At 34.2% G+C, this 18,117-nt stretch overlaps 3 protein-coding genes across 3 annotated transcripts in view; 1 reads left to right on the top strand and 2 right to left on the bottom strand.

The window, feature by feature from the left end:
• The window catches only part of LOC119839492, a 29,025-nt gene extending 27,651 nt beyond the window's left edge, over nucleotides 1-1,374 (bottom strand). Inside the window, exon 1 of the mRNA XM_038365783.1 lies at nucleotides 134-1,374. Within this exon, the coding sequence (XP_038221711.1) occupies nucleotides 134-945 (812 nt within the window). The 5' untranslated portion in view covers nucleotides 946-1,374. The remainder of the gene's footprint in view (nucleotides 1-133) is intronic.
• Nucleotides 1,375-2,957: 1,583 nt separating this feature from the next.
• LOC119839452 (protamine-2) lies at nucleotides 2,958-4,912 on the top strand. Its single transcript, XM_038365717.1, has 5 exons — nucleotides 2,958-3,109; nucleotides 3,479-3,580; nucleotides 3,948-3,986; nucleotides 4,149-4,275; nucleotides 4,735-4,912. The coding sequence occupies exons 1-5, from the start codon at nucleotides 2,958-2,960 to the stop codon at nucleotides 4,852-4,854; spliced, it is 540 nt and encodes a 179-aa protein (XP_038221645.1). The 3' UTR covers nucleotides 4,855-4,912.
• A 322-nt stretch (nucleotides 4,913-5,234) lies between these two features.
• On the bottom strand, nucleotides 5,235-17,191 carry LOC119838757 (iodotyrosine deiodinase 1). Its single transcript, XM_038364859.1, has 4 exons — nucleotides 16,811-17,191; nucleotides 8,177-8,398; nucleotides 6,135-6,451; nucleotides 5,235-5,800 (listed from the first exon to the last, which is right to left on the bottom strand). The coding sequence occupies exons 1-4, from the start codon at nucleotides 16,986-16,988 to the stop codon at nucleotides 5,618-5,620; spliced, it is 900 nt and encodes a 299-aa protein (XP_038220787.1). The 5' UTR covers nucleotides 16,989-17,191; the 3' UTR covers nucleotides 5,235-5,617.
• Between the last annotated feature and the right edge of the window lie 926 nt (nucleotides 17,192-18,117).

Here is an 18,117-nt window from a genome sequence, read left to right as displayed (position 1 = left end):
TGATTAATATTACTTATAACAGAATACTATGAAAAAAATGACTATATATTTCAAATTGTTAGAAACCTCTTGATATCTTATTCAAAGTAAGCAAGTAATAATAAACTTGATTAATATTTTAATTACGACTCACTTAAAAGCAGCTTTCACCCTCGTCCAATTTGACACCTTGGACTTCTCAACTTCCTTAGGGAAGACACCATCTGACCTCCTGCGTAGCGGCATTCCCAAAGGCACATCACTGTCCTCCCCCCCAGCCGATCGAGACCTCTGTTTTCTCAGCAGCGACCCTCCGAACCTCCCGTGACTCTTCCACTTAGACCCAGAACGTTTCATGCTCCGTCCACCGGCCAGCATCGAATCAAACAGGGCTTGGCCATAATCACACTCCAATTCAGACTCTAACGCCTCGTTAATAAGTTCTACTTCTTTACTTTCGTCTTTAAGTTTCTCGTTTTCTTTATTTATTTGCTTGTACGCGTTGTGTAGCTGCTTCAGATTGTTAACGTCGCGCAAACGTTTTATAAAACGGTTATTTTTCTCTTTCAATGTGACGAATTGGTCTAGCAGTTGCAGAAGCTTTTCCAGTTGGTCCAATGCTTCACACGTATCTTTTGTACGTTGCGCGATGTCGATGCTGCGTTTCGAAAGGGGATCGTCGCTGTCCTTTAGTCTTTGTAGCATTCGATCGCAGAGCCCTTCCACGTCGGTTTCATCAGTCGTGCCCCAAGATTCTTCAGGACTTGGACCGGCTGTGCAAGGCGAATTACCCTCAGCGTCAGACGGGGTTTGGGGCGATTTCACGGAAAGTGTTGCGGGAGGTTCACCTCTCCGCCTTCTGTGTAAAGACGTACCAGGCGGAGGAAGCTCGGTTAAATCTTTCGGAATCTTCACCTTTTCTTCTTTAATATTGATGACGTCACTACTTTCTTTTGGTGACGTCATCGTGTATCAGAGTGTCTCGCCTCGGCTATTTATACATGAAAATAAACGCACGTGTCCGTCAGCGGGATGGGCTGAGCCCTATGGAATGTATCTCTCATTGATGCATCTGTTTATAATATTGGGAATAAATATATTACAACAAATGAAAGCGCAGTTTGTATAAATCACTCGATAGGTCTAGACACTGTAAGCCGGCACGCGAATCACATTTTATGCAGCAATGTTTAGAATTCAATAAACTATTTTCAACACTGTTTCACGTTTTAATCACTATTGTTTATGCATAACACAGAAATGTATAATAAAAACAAATAAATAGTATAAAGAAGTTGATTATATAAGAGAAGTATTCATTAAAAAATAAAAAATAAAATTAAACGGCAGAGAGGTGGCCGCCCAAGCGCGCGCGCATTTTGTAAGGCGGGCGGCCGCGCTCTCTCACACGCGGAAACTGTCGAATAATTCCGAAGCGAATATATTTTTAACCAGAATTTCCTCAGTTAACACGTCGGTGAAGAATAGCTCTTATATAAAAGGCTAAAAGAGCGCTAATTTTGCAAGATTATTAGTATTATTTATACCTATTTTCTTAATGCTTCCGAGCTGAAATCCCATTAACCTATATTTTTAAAATGGATATAAATGAACGTGTTGTGTTACTGTCTCGCCTTTGGTTAAGTAAAAGCGATGAGTTTTTCATTAGGAGAATTTTTATATTATTTAGATATTATATTTTTATAACACTTTAGTTTTTTTTTAATGTCATAGCGGGCAACTGAGCTGGTGGTTCGCCTGATGGTAAACGATCACCACCGCCCATGAACATTCGCAGAAGCTCAGACTTCTGAGAATGCGCTGCCCGCTTTTAAGGGAAAAGGGATAAGAAAAGGATTGATGAATGGAAAAAAGGAATGGACTGGGAAGGGCTAGGGCAAGGAAATAGGCCAATAGTTAACACATAATATTTCATAGTTTCTATACTTTTTCTAAATAAAATTCAAAATATACAAAATGTATTACGAATTATTGTTTCAAACATTTTTATGCGAATAACAACAAGAATATGAAATTGCATCAATAAATATTATTGAGCAAATTACAAATTTACTTGGGTAGAAGAAAAATACGATCAAATCTCTCAATATCTTAATATCTCATTTGATTGAATAAGAAGTGGGAGAATAATATACAATTGTAAATAAATAATTTTCCAACAACCGCATTTAAGCAACAAAACGGTTTTATAAGAGTCGATCAAACAAGAAGTTTCTTCATTTGAAATACCTGGCAGCATTTCTCTTCTCAATAAAATTTTCATAAAAAGAATTTGTGTCATTTGATAGAACAATAAAATTTTGTGATGTGAAGATATTGTTAGGTTTTTTTCTATTTTATTTTTGTGTTTTTTTTATTATACTTAAAATTTTATAAAAAACATACAAGAATGTTTTGGCGTCCGCCGTCTAATTCATGGTAAGAAAATATTTTATTTTTATAAGATTTTTGCTCAAGGTCTTATTTCTGTTAGAGCTAGCAATCCTAACAGAAGAGTATTGAACCGAGCTGACTAGTACTCCCCCCAACCTACCAATCTTATGGTGTTGCTAAGACTCCATCTTCAAGCAAATAGTCGTGAGTCTCAAACGGGCAAATATCTATTTCTTTATTTTTTTTAAATATTGCAGTACTGGTATCATAAAGAATCTTGATTGATTGATAGTCCTGTCCAAGAACTAAAAAAAGTCAGTTGATATGTGGTACCAGGTCGCACTTGGGCAGCGTGATGGATTTCATCCTAAAGTCGAAGTTTATATCCCTGCTGTAGCAGAGACCGAGAGAGTGAATTAGAAACGATATAAATGTTTATCTACGTGACTTACAATGCATCTTTATTGCTAAAAACCATCTATATTGCTATAATTAATATAGTTCCAATACTTCGGTAGTAATTTCTATAAAACAAAGCATTATTTTGAAATTCACAGTAGCATAGCGTATGTTGATGGCAGGTAATGTCGGGGGGCTACAGCGGCGGTATGGAGCCCGAGGGAGACCAGGATAGGAAGATCAGCGACGATGTGGTGACCTTCCTGCGCAAGCGCAGCGACCATGACGCGCCGCGGTACGCCGCCAGGGTCAAGACGTATTTGGAGATGAGTCGGAAGTAAGAGGTGTTGTTTATGATATAAAAGATATAAAATAGCTATAGGCATTGTATGCAACTAATTTCTTCATAGCTTATGTAAAAATTGTTATCTTGCGGTCAGGAGAAACAAATAAATTAAAAACAACATAAATGCATTGAAATTATTTCAAACAACTAGTTTAAAACATTAACAGTATGGTATTTATACAGGTTATTTCTATGTATATTCTATTTCGAGATATATTAACAACTGCCAAATTATATACTCCGTTCAATGAAATCACGGTAGGCGTCTAAATTTTACAAAAGATAATTTAAATCACATCTTATACATACGCTTAATTATTACGGATTGATTTGAAAATAACATATTATATTTTATTCCAGGCGTCGCCGGGCAACTGAAGCGCGCCGCAACTCTGAACACGATAAGACCTCCGCTAAGAAAAAGGGTGATACTGAACAAAACGACAAGAATGCTGAGAAGTCGTTAGTAACCAACATTGATTATCTAATATATAAAATTCTCATGTCACAGTTTTCGTTGCCATACTCCTCCGAAACGGCTTGACCGATTTTGATGAAATTTTTTGTGCTTATCCGGTATCTATGAGAATCGGCCAACATCTATTTTTCATACCCCTAAATTAGTAAGGCAGAACAGAGTTTGCCGGGTTAATTATAATATGTTTATTGTAATGCATATTTTCATTAGTCTAATCAGGTCTCGAAAGTTTAATATTCGGATGCGGTTTACTCTTCATTAAATATAAGTTGTCAAGTTGCCACTGACTGGAATTTGTAGAAAATAGATGCTATAACATTTTATCATATAAATCATATAACATTGTTGCAGTGACTTGCGCGGTAATGATGATGATCGTCTTAGTAAGAGGTGATTAAATTGCAATAATGCATTAAAATTTAATATTTATTAGAATGACATATAATTTCGTTCACACGATATTCTATCGATTAATTCATTATAAATTTTCAATCCTGTAACATTTTCGTAGACAACACACTCGCAATGATATTTGCTACGATATTTTGTCAGGCACGGCGAAAAGTGCATTCACCGCGGCCGTTCAGTGTCGCGCACGGGCTCGGAGCCGGCGGACGCGTGCTGCCGACGACGTCGTAGGAGGAGGTCTTGTAGGGTTAGTGGGCACGAGACATTATGTGTTATTGTTTAATCTATTGGGTGGGCACGGGTGTGTACCAATTCACTAAGATTTTATGAGCTTTTATTGTTTAATTTATTTATTTTTGTATCTCATCGTCGTCAATGGAGCTAGTGGGTTGCCTGATGGCAAGCGCTACCACCTGGGTGGTATTATTTGGGGAGGCGTAAGTTCGATTGCAGAAGTTACGCATCTACAAATGGATTGCTGACAAAGAGAGAGGAGTATAGCAAAGGACTGAGAAGAGTAAGGAAAAGGATATGGGCTTCCGGCTCCCTTACTTAGCGAACGACACGCCGCAGCATACTACTAATGCACGGTCTTCTGTGGGATTGTGTCGAAGCTTAATGGACTCCTTGCACTGGACTTGGACAGCACACGGACATGCAATTTAATAAAAGCAATAAAAAATATATTTCTCTAGGACATATTATAGTATAATATCGTAAATGTTTGCAGTGTCGCCGACGCAGGCGCCGCAGCTGCCGACGCCGACGGCGCCGCAGCCGCAGCCGCCGGCGTCGGCGACGCTCCTGCCGCCGTCGACGTCGGCGACGCCGCCGCCGTAGACGACGTTAGCGCCAACCGACTGTGCTGTACCGGACTTTGGATTTTTTTGAATTGTTGTTAATAAATTTGCGATGATGTTAGCTGCTTTTTATTAGTCTGCTTAGTTATGGCGGTTGATTCCTCTGTGCACATATGTCGTGTATATAATACAACTATCTGTGGAGTCGGGCTCCACCTGGGTAGTTATTTATCATAATTGAAATAAATAAATAAATAATTTTAGTTCGATCATACTACACATGGTGTGCAGATTTATTAGAATCGGTTTTGTAATTGGATGCCATCACTTGACTTGGCCATCGAGTGACTTATTTTTTACAATTAAAATGAAAGACACAGAATGAGCAATCAATAACTTATGCTTTGGCTGGGTTTGAATAAAACGAAAGTTACTCTAAAATATATTTAATAATTGAGCAAGATATATCACACTGAGCACCAATATAACATCTTTGGAGTTTTAACTTTGGCTATTTCCAAAACGAATCGCTAAGTTTAAGTATTTGTTTTAACCTAACTACATTTATTATTAAACATGGGAAACGCGAAGAAAATAAATACTTGATACAATCTTAGGTGGACTACGCACAGATTTTAATTTATTGTCATAAGAACTTTTTAAGTAATCATTAGGCATGTACATTTTCACAAACTTCATTGCAAATTTTAATCCTGAAATTTTATCGCAATGTTTGTAATACCTAGAAATATTTCACCAAATGTATCCTAATCATGATGAGAAAAAAATGTTGCTATTACAATAGTCAGACACTCAGACGCTAACCATAATTTCTGCCAAAGATTTCCTCTGCAGATCCGGCACAGTGGCTAGTGGATGAGGTCTACCCACTGGGAAAAGAAGTTCCAGCCTCTCATTGGGTGGTCTAGACAATAGGTCGCGGAGACGTGAGTTGCAGTTTAGAGGAGTCGATGTGAGAGCCACGAGGCCGCAGTACTAGAAATAAGTATTTAGGTTTATTAGGACAAAGATTGACTTACAAGGTAAGGATTGTTGAGTGTCGTAATCTCGAAGCTAGATGAGTTCAAGAATAAATAAAAAATATTAAACCATATCAAATTATTCAGTAGCATACTCGTAGTTCGCTTTAAGTGGAATCAATTTGCTATAAAATGAATTACTGGACTGGATTAATTTTATTATTGTAAAAGCTTTTTTCCTTGTAAAAATGACTTAAAGTACAATGAAGCTAATCTTCACGATATTTTAACAGTAGCATTAATATAATATACACCAAACCAATTTAAATTTTAGTCTCTACTTCACGTACCTGTATAGCTGCCAATAAAAACCCGGCTGCAATCGCAACACTAATCTCATTGTAATAATGCATACGTTTCTTCCCGTCGTCTCGTATGGAGTGTGTCTGCCTGAACATCAAGATGAGAGCTGGAGCATCACACAGGTATGGCTTATTTGCATTCGTAGCAAATGGTTTCAAATCTGTGACCCATTGTCTGGACATTCTTCTAGCATAATTTAATTCTTCTTCTTCTTCAACGATACTTCTAATAGCTGCTTTCACGTTCGGGTCTTGGACTACTACAAATGTCCAGGGTTCTGTGTGGGCACCTGATGGTGAGGTGCCTGAGATGATGGTTTAAAAGTCAATTATCAGGGAATAATCAACAACTTGAATACAGGGGACGAAAATTGATAGTTTATAGGTTTTTTTTCTGAATTCATATAAGTGAAAAATATCAGGGAGCATTTTTATTAAAAAAAGCAAAATAATGTTCGAATATTAGCATGATTTTCAATGGAGTATCATAGTGATTTTGAAAGAATCCCGAATGAACGCAACGCAATACATCAAAATGTCCCGCAATTGTCTAGCTGTCATTTTGATTCACATTGTTATTTATTTTTTACACTTATCGCATGGTAACATATAAATAGAAATTTAAATGTATTTTTTGAAGCTTTCTTACAAGGGCGTAGTTATAGTCTTACTGTCTGCAATAATTTTACTTCTGTTGATCTTATTATGCAGAGGACGATCATATTATGACTTCGACGAAAAAACTTGGTACGAAGAATATAATGACAACGTTTCGGATAAAATGTCTGCCGATAGACCAAACTTTGATGTGGAAGAAATCACGAAAATTAGAAAATTTGTAAGTGACACTAATAAAGAGCAGATTATTCAGCATTTCTCCACATATGGCCCCAATTTTACGCTAGTCATTGTTATCCAAGTGCACGATCGAGCGTACTATCTTGAACAGATCTTAGAGTCTTTGAAACAAGCCATAGGTATACACAAGTGTTTGATTATACTCTCGCATGATTATATTGACGACGAGATTAATAATTTGATGGAGAGGATTTATTTTACTAAATATATACGGATCATTTACCCGTATAATGTCCAAATACACCCAATTGCTTTCCCGGGACCAGATTTGAAATACTGTCCAACAAATTTAATCAGATGTCAAGAGAATATTAGATATAGAAACCCAGATATGGCTCAGTTAAAACAACATTGGTGGTGGACTGTAAGCACGGTATTCGATAAGCTAGCTGTAACTAGAAATTATAATGGTAATGTACTATTTTTGGAAGAAGATCAGTATGTAGCTGAGGACATGGTTTATGTCATGAAGTTGGTTGAAAAAATATTGCCGAATCACTATCCCGATTACGATATGATTGCGCTTGGGACTCGATTTCCAAGAATAAAAGACTATCACATCAATGAGACTACAGCAGCAATAGAACCGTGGGGTTATAGTGAAAACATAGCTGTTGCGTTCAACAGGACTACGTGGAATGTATTCAAGAACTTGTCTAATTATTTTTGTACCTTCAATGACTATCTGTGGAGCAGTTCCCTAAAATTCATAGCTACTAGAACAAAAAAAGGAAAATTCTTAGTTCTCTCCATTAAAAGTTCAAGGGTATTTCGATTTGAAAAATGTCAGTACAGCAACGACACCTTTTGTCACGAAGTGGAGAAAGTTATAGCCGTCCAGAAGTTCGTTAATATGGTGAAAAAGAGTTTCTACCCTCAAAATCTTTCATATAAAATTAAGAACACGAAACCAAAAATCAGAGCTTTAGGTGGATGGAAAGATATACGAGATCGCGAATTGTGTATGTTTTACACAAGTAAAATAAGGTATACGGTATAAAAGTTCTTAAAAGCTATTTTTGTTGTTTTTGCATTATTTTTTTCTTTTTTTATTAATTTAGGTTTGAGTTGAGTAAAATAATGTCATTATTAGAAATGAATCTTTTGAATTCAGAATTTCAGATGAAGAACATATGAACAATTTATGTAGTAGGCTTGGCTTCATATCTTACCAGCGGTTTTTACAATATTATCTAAAACTTCTTGCGGGATTGGTTCAGTGCTGAACCTCCTCACAGTTCTCCTAGAAGCCATCATATCATAGTACTCTCTTGACCTCTTAATCATGTCGGAGACGGGTCTTCGTTCGGGCTTGTAGGGTATGTGGCGGGTATTTTCTGGTATAGCTGGGACCAGGAAGTCTGGATCATCCTCGTCATCTGGATGCTCACGATCTGGAATAAGTATTTTCAATTATCATAATTATGTTTCGGTTTGATTAAAACTGAATTATTTTACTTTGTTATGAATGCAACGAATGTAGAATAAAAATTTAGGAACCATTCAATCTAGGGGTACCTTACGTTATAAAGGCCATTGACATTAAGGCATATTAATTATTGTTATTTTATAATTATTTGCGTAATCGTGCAATTTTGGAATATTATTTAAATAACTACCCAATGGATGGATTGTCGTAGCTAGTCTCAAAGAAAATATTGATGTCTTTTCCTATCTACTACGTCACGGTCACACGGTGCGTTGTATTTGTGATAACACTATGGTATTTTGTAAACAGTAAAGGAGTCATAACAAATGACTGCTTATCTCTATTATTTTTTTATTAATCTCTTTACATGAATGTTGTAAGATAGCAAATAGTAGTCGCAGTATTGTTTATTGTTTAATCTACAGACCATCCAGACAATGGTATTTTATACAATATAAATAAAAATTATTATATATTGCGTATATATAAAAACATTCAATGCGTTTAACATCTTATAACAAAAAAAAAACTTTCTTTAAGGAAAAAATACAAAGCAGAAAGATATTACATACTAGCGGTCCGCCCCGACTTCGTCTGTAGTACATATATAGCTTATAGTCTTCCTCAATAAATGGGTTGTCAAACACTGAAAGAATATCTCAAATCGGACCAGTAGTTCCTGAGATTAGTGCGTTCAAACAAACAAACTCTTCAGCTTTATAATATTAGGATAGACTAATAAAAAGCTCTGTTCTAAATGAGCTTATCAGCGTTATGTGGGTCAGGAGATAAAGCTGGCCGTGCTCCATTTGTTTTAAGTTTGATAACAATAATGTTTTAATGGCATACATTAGGAGTCAAAGGTCAGTGACATTGAACATATGTTTTGCTTGCCCCTAAGTGTGGTTAATGATAGCCTATTTGTATATATTCTTATTCAATGATCAAAGAAATCTCTTTTATACTTGAATCTGAATTATCAATGTTCAATTTCGTGATATTATATAGGGTTTTTCAATGTGCGCGGGTATTGCAATGAGATTTTGGCGGCCTTTGGTGGCAATATTAGTGATTTTTTTTTAATTATTAAAAGTATAAAACCCTCATGTCACATTTTGCTTATGTGTATATTTGGCATCGAGCATATTTGTAACTAATGCTCGATTATATTTAGATTACGTTAAACGATTCCTACGTTGGCTGATAGAAAGATAAAACAGAATATATGAATTATTATTATTGTTGAAGGATTTATAACTAAACTGGATTGTGCTAATGAATGTGACTTACACATCTGGTATCGATTTATGATTCATTATAATAATATCTACTGATTAATGATATTCTGTGTTTGCATATTTGTTTAATCCTTCCTACTAATATTATAAATGCCAAAGTAAGGATGTGTGTGTGTGTGTTTGCTACTCTTTTACGCAAAAACTACTGAACCGATTGCAATGAAATTTGCTACGTAGACAGCTGGACAACTGAAATAACATATAGGCAACTTTTTATTCCGATATGCCTACGGGATACGGATTTGCGCGGGTGAAACCGCGGGGCGCAGCTAGCTTTACCAGGTTTGATAACAGTGCTTAGCTATATGGTGGTGAATTTTTGAAATCGGTAAAATAAAACTTTTCGGGATGAATCAATCATTAAATATAGTTGAAGAGAAGGCAATCATTATCATTGTTTACACTAACCTCGGTGTAAGGTACTGTAGGTAGAAAAATAAATTGCACGATTCAATCTTTAATGCCATGATTATCGAAGAATTGCTTGAGTCACGAATTTTTATTCAATTTCTAAAACTCAAACTCTATTTGATTTTAAATGTATTTTTATTTTCTACGCCGCAGCAGCGGCTACCGTGTTTCAATGAAATGGAAACTTATGAAAGAATTTTTAGTTTTGTATTAAAATACTTATCCATAAAAAGTAAATCTCATCACTAAATTTATACGCAACAATTTAGCTCGTATATTAAAACAACTACACTTAATTTATATTTCGTATAATTCAAGCAGATAAAAAGTCTTACCAGGTTTTTGAATGTGACATAACTTAGAATTGAAGACTTTTTAACGGCCAGATCACGGGGAAACGTATAATAAATAAATCGCGTTTAAAATCCGTTAAAAAGTCTTTAATTCTAAATCTATAATACTCGCGTTATATCAAACATAAGAAAATACTCATCATCATCATCATCATCAGCCCATATATGTTCCCACTGCTGGGACACAGGCCTCGTATGAGGGTTCAGGCCATAATCCACCACGCTGGCCTAGTGCGGGTTAGCATATGTCACATGTCGTCGAACTTTTTAATTCTCGGACATGCCGGTTTCCTCACGATGTTTTTCTTCACCGTTTAAGCAGTGGTGATGTTATTCACATGCGCAGATAAATTGAAAAATAAATTTATTTCCTGCACGCTCGCCCGGTCTCGAACCCCGACTTATCGATTTTGAAGTCCGAGGTTCTCACCACTGAGCCACCACTGCTTAAGAAAATACTATAGTGACATAACTTTCAAATGTTAATGAATTAAACAAGATTACTAATGCATACCGTCAGAGGTTATCACTCAATCAGATTAATGTATTTGATATACCACACAAAATGACCTCTCCAAGGTTCCTCCGTAAAAGATTAATTGAATAAATCTATTTGTTTTGCGGTTGTTAATTAATACTATCATGCAGTTTCTTATTCCAAAATCCACGAAGTACAATTTGTAGTCCACGCGAGCAAAGCCATGGGAAAATACCAGTTTAAATTAAAATACATTCAGCTTAGCCTTAGGAATTTATCCGAAATCATATAAATGTGTATCGTAGATAACAAACACAAAACATCATTACATTTCATCATCTACTGGATAATGACATCATTAAATAACAATCTACCTATGGGTATGATTACAAATTTTCATGTTATCATTTTTATTTTAAAATAATAACATACATGATTAAACATTACATTTGCATAGACAATAGTCCTTATTTTGGTTTAATACATTATACAGGTGTCCCACATGTGGTGTTCTATGCTCTATGGAACTTATAGTTTTGCTTTTGTTGATTAATGTAAATCCTACTAATCCTACTTCCCACTAATATTATAAATGCGAAAGTTTGTAAGGATGTGTGTGTGTTTGTTGCTCTTTCACGCAAAAACTACTGAATAGATTGCAATGAAATTTGCTACGTAGACAGCTGGACAACTGGAATAACATTTAGGCAACTTTTTATCCCGATATTCCTACGGGATACGGCCTTACGGGGGAGTGAAACCGCGAGGTGCAGCTAGTATTCACATAAAATCCCCGGCGCATGTACATTTAAAATTGTTTTCATAAACACAATGACCGTATTAGCGGAACAGTAATGTCGCTTGCCCGAAGTTAGGGATACAAACATGCAGTGTAAGAAAAAATTAAACTAATTAAAAACTAATGAGGTATTATTTCCTAAAATATATACAATTATACATGTCCAACATCCATTTCCTGAGTTTCTCTATCATTTCGATATAATAAATAGGTTTGCATTACCATGACCGAGACTGAGACAGGTTTTACGGTAGCAAAAAATTTAGGGACGTAATGCAACCAAGGAATGAGAACTGTGATTTTGTTTGTCAGTCAATATATTACAGATTATTATACCTGATAATCTATACCTACATAGACTTACAGAATAATTAAAACTGACTGATGTTTTCAAGATATTAATATTAAAGGAATACCTATGTGCGGATCTTTTCAAGCAATTATCTTTTGGCTGCGTGTTTATTTGTGCATCGTGCAGAAACTGCAACTGCGGTTTTTAACATAGATTTCATAGATGCATTGGTATAGACCTCATTTTCATTCTATGTGATTTAGGTAATAAATTTTTTATGATGCGGTCGAAGAACGGGTCAGAAGTTTTTAGTTTACTCACACTTAATTATCCTACTTCCTTCTAATATTATAAATGCGAAAGTTTGAAAGGATGTGTGTATGTTTGTTACTCTTTGATGAGGGAATGATTACTTGACATCAGGTGGACCACCTGCCTGTACTGCTGCTATACCTACCTACTCGTGGGGCCGGTATAGTATTATGTTATTTGTAGGTTGCGCCTGTCATCCAATGACTGTTTATACTTATGCATCAACTAGGATTTACTGGGTGTATGTTTTTTATATTTAACTAGGCGTTTGTCCAAGTATCAAGATTCCTGTTTTATCCCAAGGGAGCATTTAATCGGGATAAAAAGTATCCTATCACCCAAGTCAGCTCATACCCTGTCTTTATACCAAATTTCATCAAAATACGATCAATAGTTTCAGCATGATTGACGGACAAACATCGAAACAAACAAAATTTCATATTTATTACATTAGTGTGATATACTCGTACACATTGTTTTAAACGGTTTTCGGAGCTCACGGAGTGCTCATAATCTGAAATAGCACTTATGATAGCTTTATTCATTACAAAAATTTAATATTGTGTTTTCCTGTTTCTGTTATTGTGACGGATTAATAAAGTAAATAACATACATGATGATTCAAGGTCTGAGAAAATTTATGCGTAACTTGATAACTTAACGACGAAATATGCAATGGTAATGTATAATGGTAATATGATGTTACCTGTGGTGATGTCTAACGGTCTTTATTATGTTATTTATTTATGTAAAGTACATATTAATTATGTAATCTTGTATAGATAGGACACTGACCAGTACACAATATATATCTACAGAGATTATTAAATATATCGTGGCTATTAAATATCATTATTGAATTCATTTTAAATTCAATTAAATGTAATATACGATTATCAAAGAAGTCGTCTATTGAATGCAAAAAGTTTTACAAATCGGGCTTATCATTTCAGATATCAACAAGTTCAAGTTACTGCTTATATGTTAAAACGATAATTCGTCTATCTTACCTAGCAATAATATATATTATGTATAAGTTTTTATTTTTTCTATAAAGAACAATTAATATTATTCAACACACAGTTAATAATAATTAAAGTATGAGGAGAAAATGCAATGCAACATACCGATCGAAGGGGCGTCGTACGAAGGTCGTATTAAATATTTATGGGTCTTCGTAAATCGATGTGTTTCATTATAATCTACCGTCCGCTAATAAATGATATTAAACGGAATTGTAGAAACTGCGTTAAATTTATTTATAATAATGAAAAAAAAAAAATTGATGTGATTCAATTGTTTTTTGTGTTTGGTTTTCCTCACCAAACCAGCGAACGACGATGACACTTTTTTTATTGTTAGTTTATCCGTTGGGACCTAACATATATAAATGACCACCTCCCAATAAAAGCTTTTCTTGGTAGGCTTTGCTCCTATCGGTAAAAATTCTTTCGTATGTTATTCTTTAAAAGTTAGCGTAAAAGATCCCGCATTAAGTACAATACGAATTCTCAACTTTATATACACAGCTGTTTACATTATTGAGCCAATGGTCGACATAGCAACAGCCGCACAGCCAAGGTCGGTTCAAGGATTTACTTGCACCTAAAAAGTAAATGTCGATTCATAATTATAGCTTGTATTATGTTTTGTTTATTTTTTATAAGATGATGAAGAGAGGTATATGTCGTAAGCGGCACTTTAAAAAATGAAGTTTAAGATTTATTTATTTAGATTAAATAACGTATAATATGTAATAATTTATATTGTGGAAGTCAAGCTTGCTTCAGCACGAATTGGGTCATTTCGCATCGGGGAAAGTATCACACCCCCAGGGAAGATCGGCGTGAAATAATAGCATTCAACTCTTTTTCGAGTGGTGATTGGGAGACCCGGAGGCCCTTTTCCTTACTCTTCCCAATCCTTTCCTTTGTTCCCTCCATCAATCCTCTCCTTATCCGTTATACACTAAAGTTGGAAATCCATTTGCACAGGCATAGAGCCTCAGGTAATGTTTATGGGCGATGCTGATCGCTTACCATCAGGGTACATACTAGCACCTTTGGCAACTAACACATAAAAAGAAACGTACAGAAAAAATATTTATATCTCAAAGATAAACGCGCGAATCATCCGGTAATATTTTATCAGCGAACACGTTGAAATAAACACATTTCATAGAAATTGTTTCGAGGAAGACTAAATATAAGATTTCTCTGCCAGTTACGGCTCGGACTGGCTCTGCTATATATCCTGTCATACTTGTAAAGTATTTATTATCTGTGCCCGCGGTCATTAGTCTCGATGTCTTCGCGTTGGATAAAATATGTGCTACAATGCTGGATTAAATTGACCTTTGTATTTTTTGCGGCCCTCTTTCGAGACCAGTTTATTACTTCGTTTTTAATTTTAATGACACATTGCATTTTTTGTCGATACTTGCTGACCCGGCGATCGCTGTTCTGTCTAACTCTTATCCTTTAGGGGTATGAAAATAGATGTTAGCCGATTCACAGTCCTTTAATGATAATCTGTCCAGCCATTTCGGAGAAGTATGGTAACTAACGCTGCGACACGAGAATTGCATATGTATATTATAGTGGAAATTAAAAACATTTGATATGAATATCACACTAGTTTTTCTAAATTCAGATGCAATTATTAACTGGCCATCCTTTTATTCCTTATTTCTATATAATACCTACAAATTAATGTCATAATTAGATATAATATAGCGCGATAGGAGTTTATAAAGTAAATTAATCAGTTGACAATAATATAAAATGGAAAAAAAATTATTTCTTATTAACTTCTTAGTAGTCTAGTTTGTTAATACGATTTTCTTTGATACGATTAACCTTCATACCTACGTCTTACCGAGAAATCCTACGTCAGCTTGAGGCAAAGGGAAATATGCAATGCAAGTAATTGACAATTTATAGACGATTCTATCAGACTATGGTAAACCATACATAATTATGGGTATTATATAACGATGAGTTAGTTAATTTGATTTAATTACTTAGTTTACCTACGTAAATGTGTATCATGATACATATTTGATGCCCTTTTGATAAGAAAATACAAAAATAAGTCCAACCAAGATAAGAACTCGGACCCTATGCTCTGTAAATCTCAACGCCAGATCAAATAAATTCATTAATTTGTTAAATGGATGCTAAGATATTTTTCGCTTTCAAAGAAATAAAAAATGTGCAGTCGAAGTTCTAACAAAAAACCCAAAAAAGAATACAGCCGAATCAAGAAACTCCTCTTTTTTTGGATTGGTTGAAAAGGGCCAAACTTTTACTGAGACTGGGTATGTACTCAAGATAGCTTTCAGTGATTGTTTATAATCTATAGATAAATATAAATAACATTAGAGTGTCTGTTTGTAATATTGAAATAACACTTTTTAACTATATGGTATATAAACATACGAAACACACACCAAAATTTTTTTTTTTACCATATTTGTCCGTCTGTTTGTTTAGGCTAATCTGGAAGGGCAGGGCCGATTCTGACGGGACTTTCATAAGCAGATAGCTGATGTAATGAGGAATAAATTAGGTAGCTTTATGCAATATTCCCACACGAATATTGCGATAAAAAAGGACATACTCATTTGCTTTTTGCTTGCTTGTGTTTACAGTGCTTCGTGCTGATTTTGATTGCACTATAATGTGAATCATTTTTCGAAGTGGTTTTCATTAATCTTACACGTTTTAATTAAAACAAGCATTAGGTGCTTACTAGGTCTAATACGCATTCCATTCAAGTATTTATATATTTTTCTTCCCAAAAAATTATAGCTACATTTTAAATTTTGAATTTCTATGAACTTGATGGCCATCATATTTAATTATTTCAAGAAATTCTGGTTAGAATTTCAAAACAATGTTTTTAAATTCAAATTATTTTACATGTTGTAAAAATCCGTAATAATGTTTTTACATATGGCAAAAATATTTCTCGTTGCAGGTATCTTGTATGGAGATGGTAGTAAAAATTCATTCGTTTCGTTTGTTTATTGCGAATCCAAGGTGTGCTGGATGCATAGTTGAATACAAATACACTTAAATAAATTGCGCGTGAGAATCTAAATGTCTTCAACTTCAAAGTTAAATCAAATTTGATTTGGCAAAATTTATCAATTAATGTGCTATATTACATTACATAGTTAGAGTTCGAAAAAACTAATATATTTTTGCTATAAAAAGATAATAACGTATTATATATTCGATATATAACTATAGCAGATAAAAATAAATTGAAAAAAGACAAAAAAGTTAAATTTTGCATTTATAAACCAAAAAAAAAACCTTGAAGTATAAAAATTGCAATTGTATATACTGTGTATTATTTATAACATACACGGTTCTTTAAAATTTTAAGCTATTGTCAAACAGATACAATAAACAAATACAAACTGACCTTTTCCATCCTTATAAATATTTGGCGCATCCCTCCTCTTATCGCCAATTCTATTTCGGCGTGTCTCTATTCTATTCTTGTGAAACACTGTGAAGCCGATAAAAAACACGATCAAAACACTATAAACAATAAAACAATGACTCTCCAAAGACGAAACTGTCAGTGATATAAAATTCATAATAGAAAAAAAGTCGGTTGGCGCGAATTTTTTTTAATACAGGTAACAAATTGTTCCGTTAATTAAAAGAACAGTTTTAAATATATAGATGCGTTCACTATTTATACACGAAAAGTTTGGAAAACAAAGATTGTGATTTATTTATCGATCGAATGAAAAAATTGTTTTTATTCAGCACATGCGTTCAGTATCAATTCGCGTGGTAGACTAGCTCGTTAGACGGGTAAACCCTATCTACATTTTCATGCGTTGTTGATATAAATAACATATTGTATTGTACTTTATTGCTAAAGAAATAAGGCGCCGTATTGTATGTTATTATTTCCATTAATTAATGCACATATTGTTTAATTTGCAATTGGTGAAAGCCGTTGATGTAGACATAATGTTTGGGATAATAATCTAAGAGTCGTTGTTAAAACCATTATTACGTGTATAACGGATTGAGATATTTATGAATATAAAGGAAAATATAATAATGAAAGCCAAGGTCTTTTGTTGCAATATCTATTGTCTTTCTACTGAACAGAAATATTAATTTTAAAAAACCATTTGAGTACATTCTTACACACAGATTTTAACAGATTTACTTTAAACATGTCAAGATATTTGAAACAATTCTGGCAGTGTAAAAAAGGAGAAAAATTTAAAAATGGAATTTGGAAAGTGGAATGCCTAAGAATTTATCAGTAAGAACGAAAACATTATTTTGTTTCAATTCAATATTTTATTTATTGCAGAACTGTCATGAAATAAATTCGACAATTTCCTGTGTGAATGTGTTTAATGCTATTTGTTAGGCTCAGAATGAGCTCAGATTATAAAACAAATGGCATGATATATACATAAATCATAATTCAGTGCGTGATTTTAATGTTTTGGTAAATTGAGGTTATGTGTTAGTAGTATAAGTTGTTTTTATAAATAATGTCAACAATTTACTTTTTAATTTCCAACATTTTTTATTCAAATAATTATAATAATTAGATTTTTCTTGAATGTAGCATAATATCTAAGTAATAACTCAATAATCAGTATTTCCTTGGCATTGTTTGTTATTATGTTTAATTTTATGCGAGTGTTTAGAAATTTTCAGACTTTCCGTGTTCGCGAACTGCTTCCACCTATT

Source organism: Zerene cesonia, chromosome 3 (assembly GCF_012273895.1).
Source record: "Zerene cesonia ecotype Mississippi chromosome 3, Zerene_cesonia_1.1, whole genome shotgun sequence".
Lineage (NCBI taxonomy): Eukaryota > Metazoa > Arthropoda > Insecta > Lepidoptera > Pieridae > Zerene > Zerene cesonia.
Note: the sequence above shows the minus strand (reverse complement) of the source record. Positions and strands in the feature narration are given on the sequence as shown.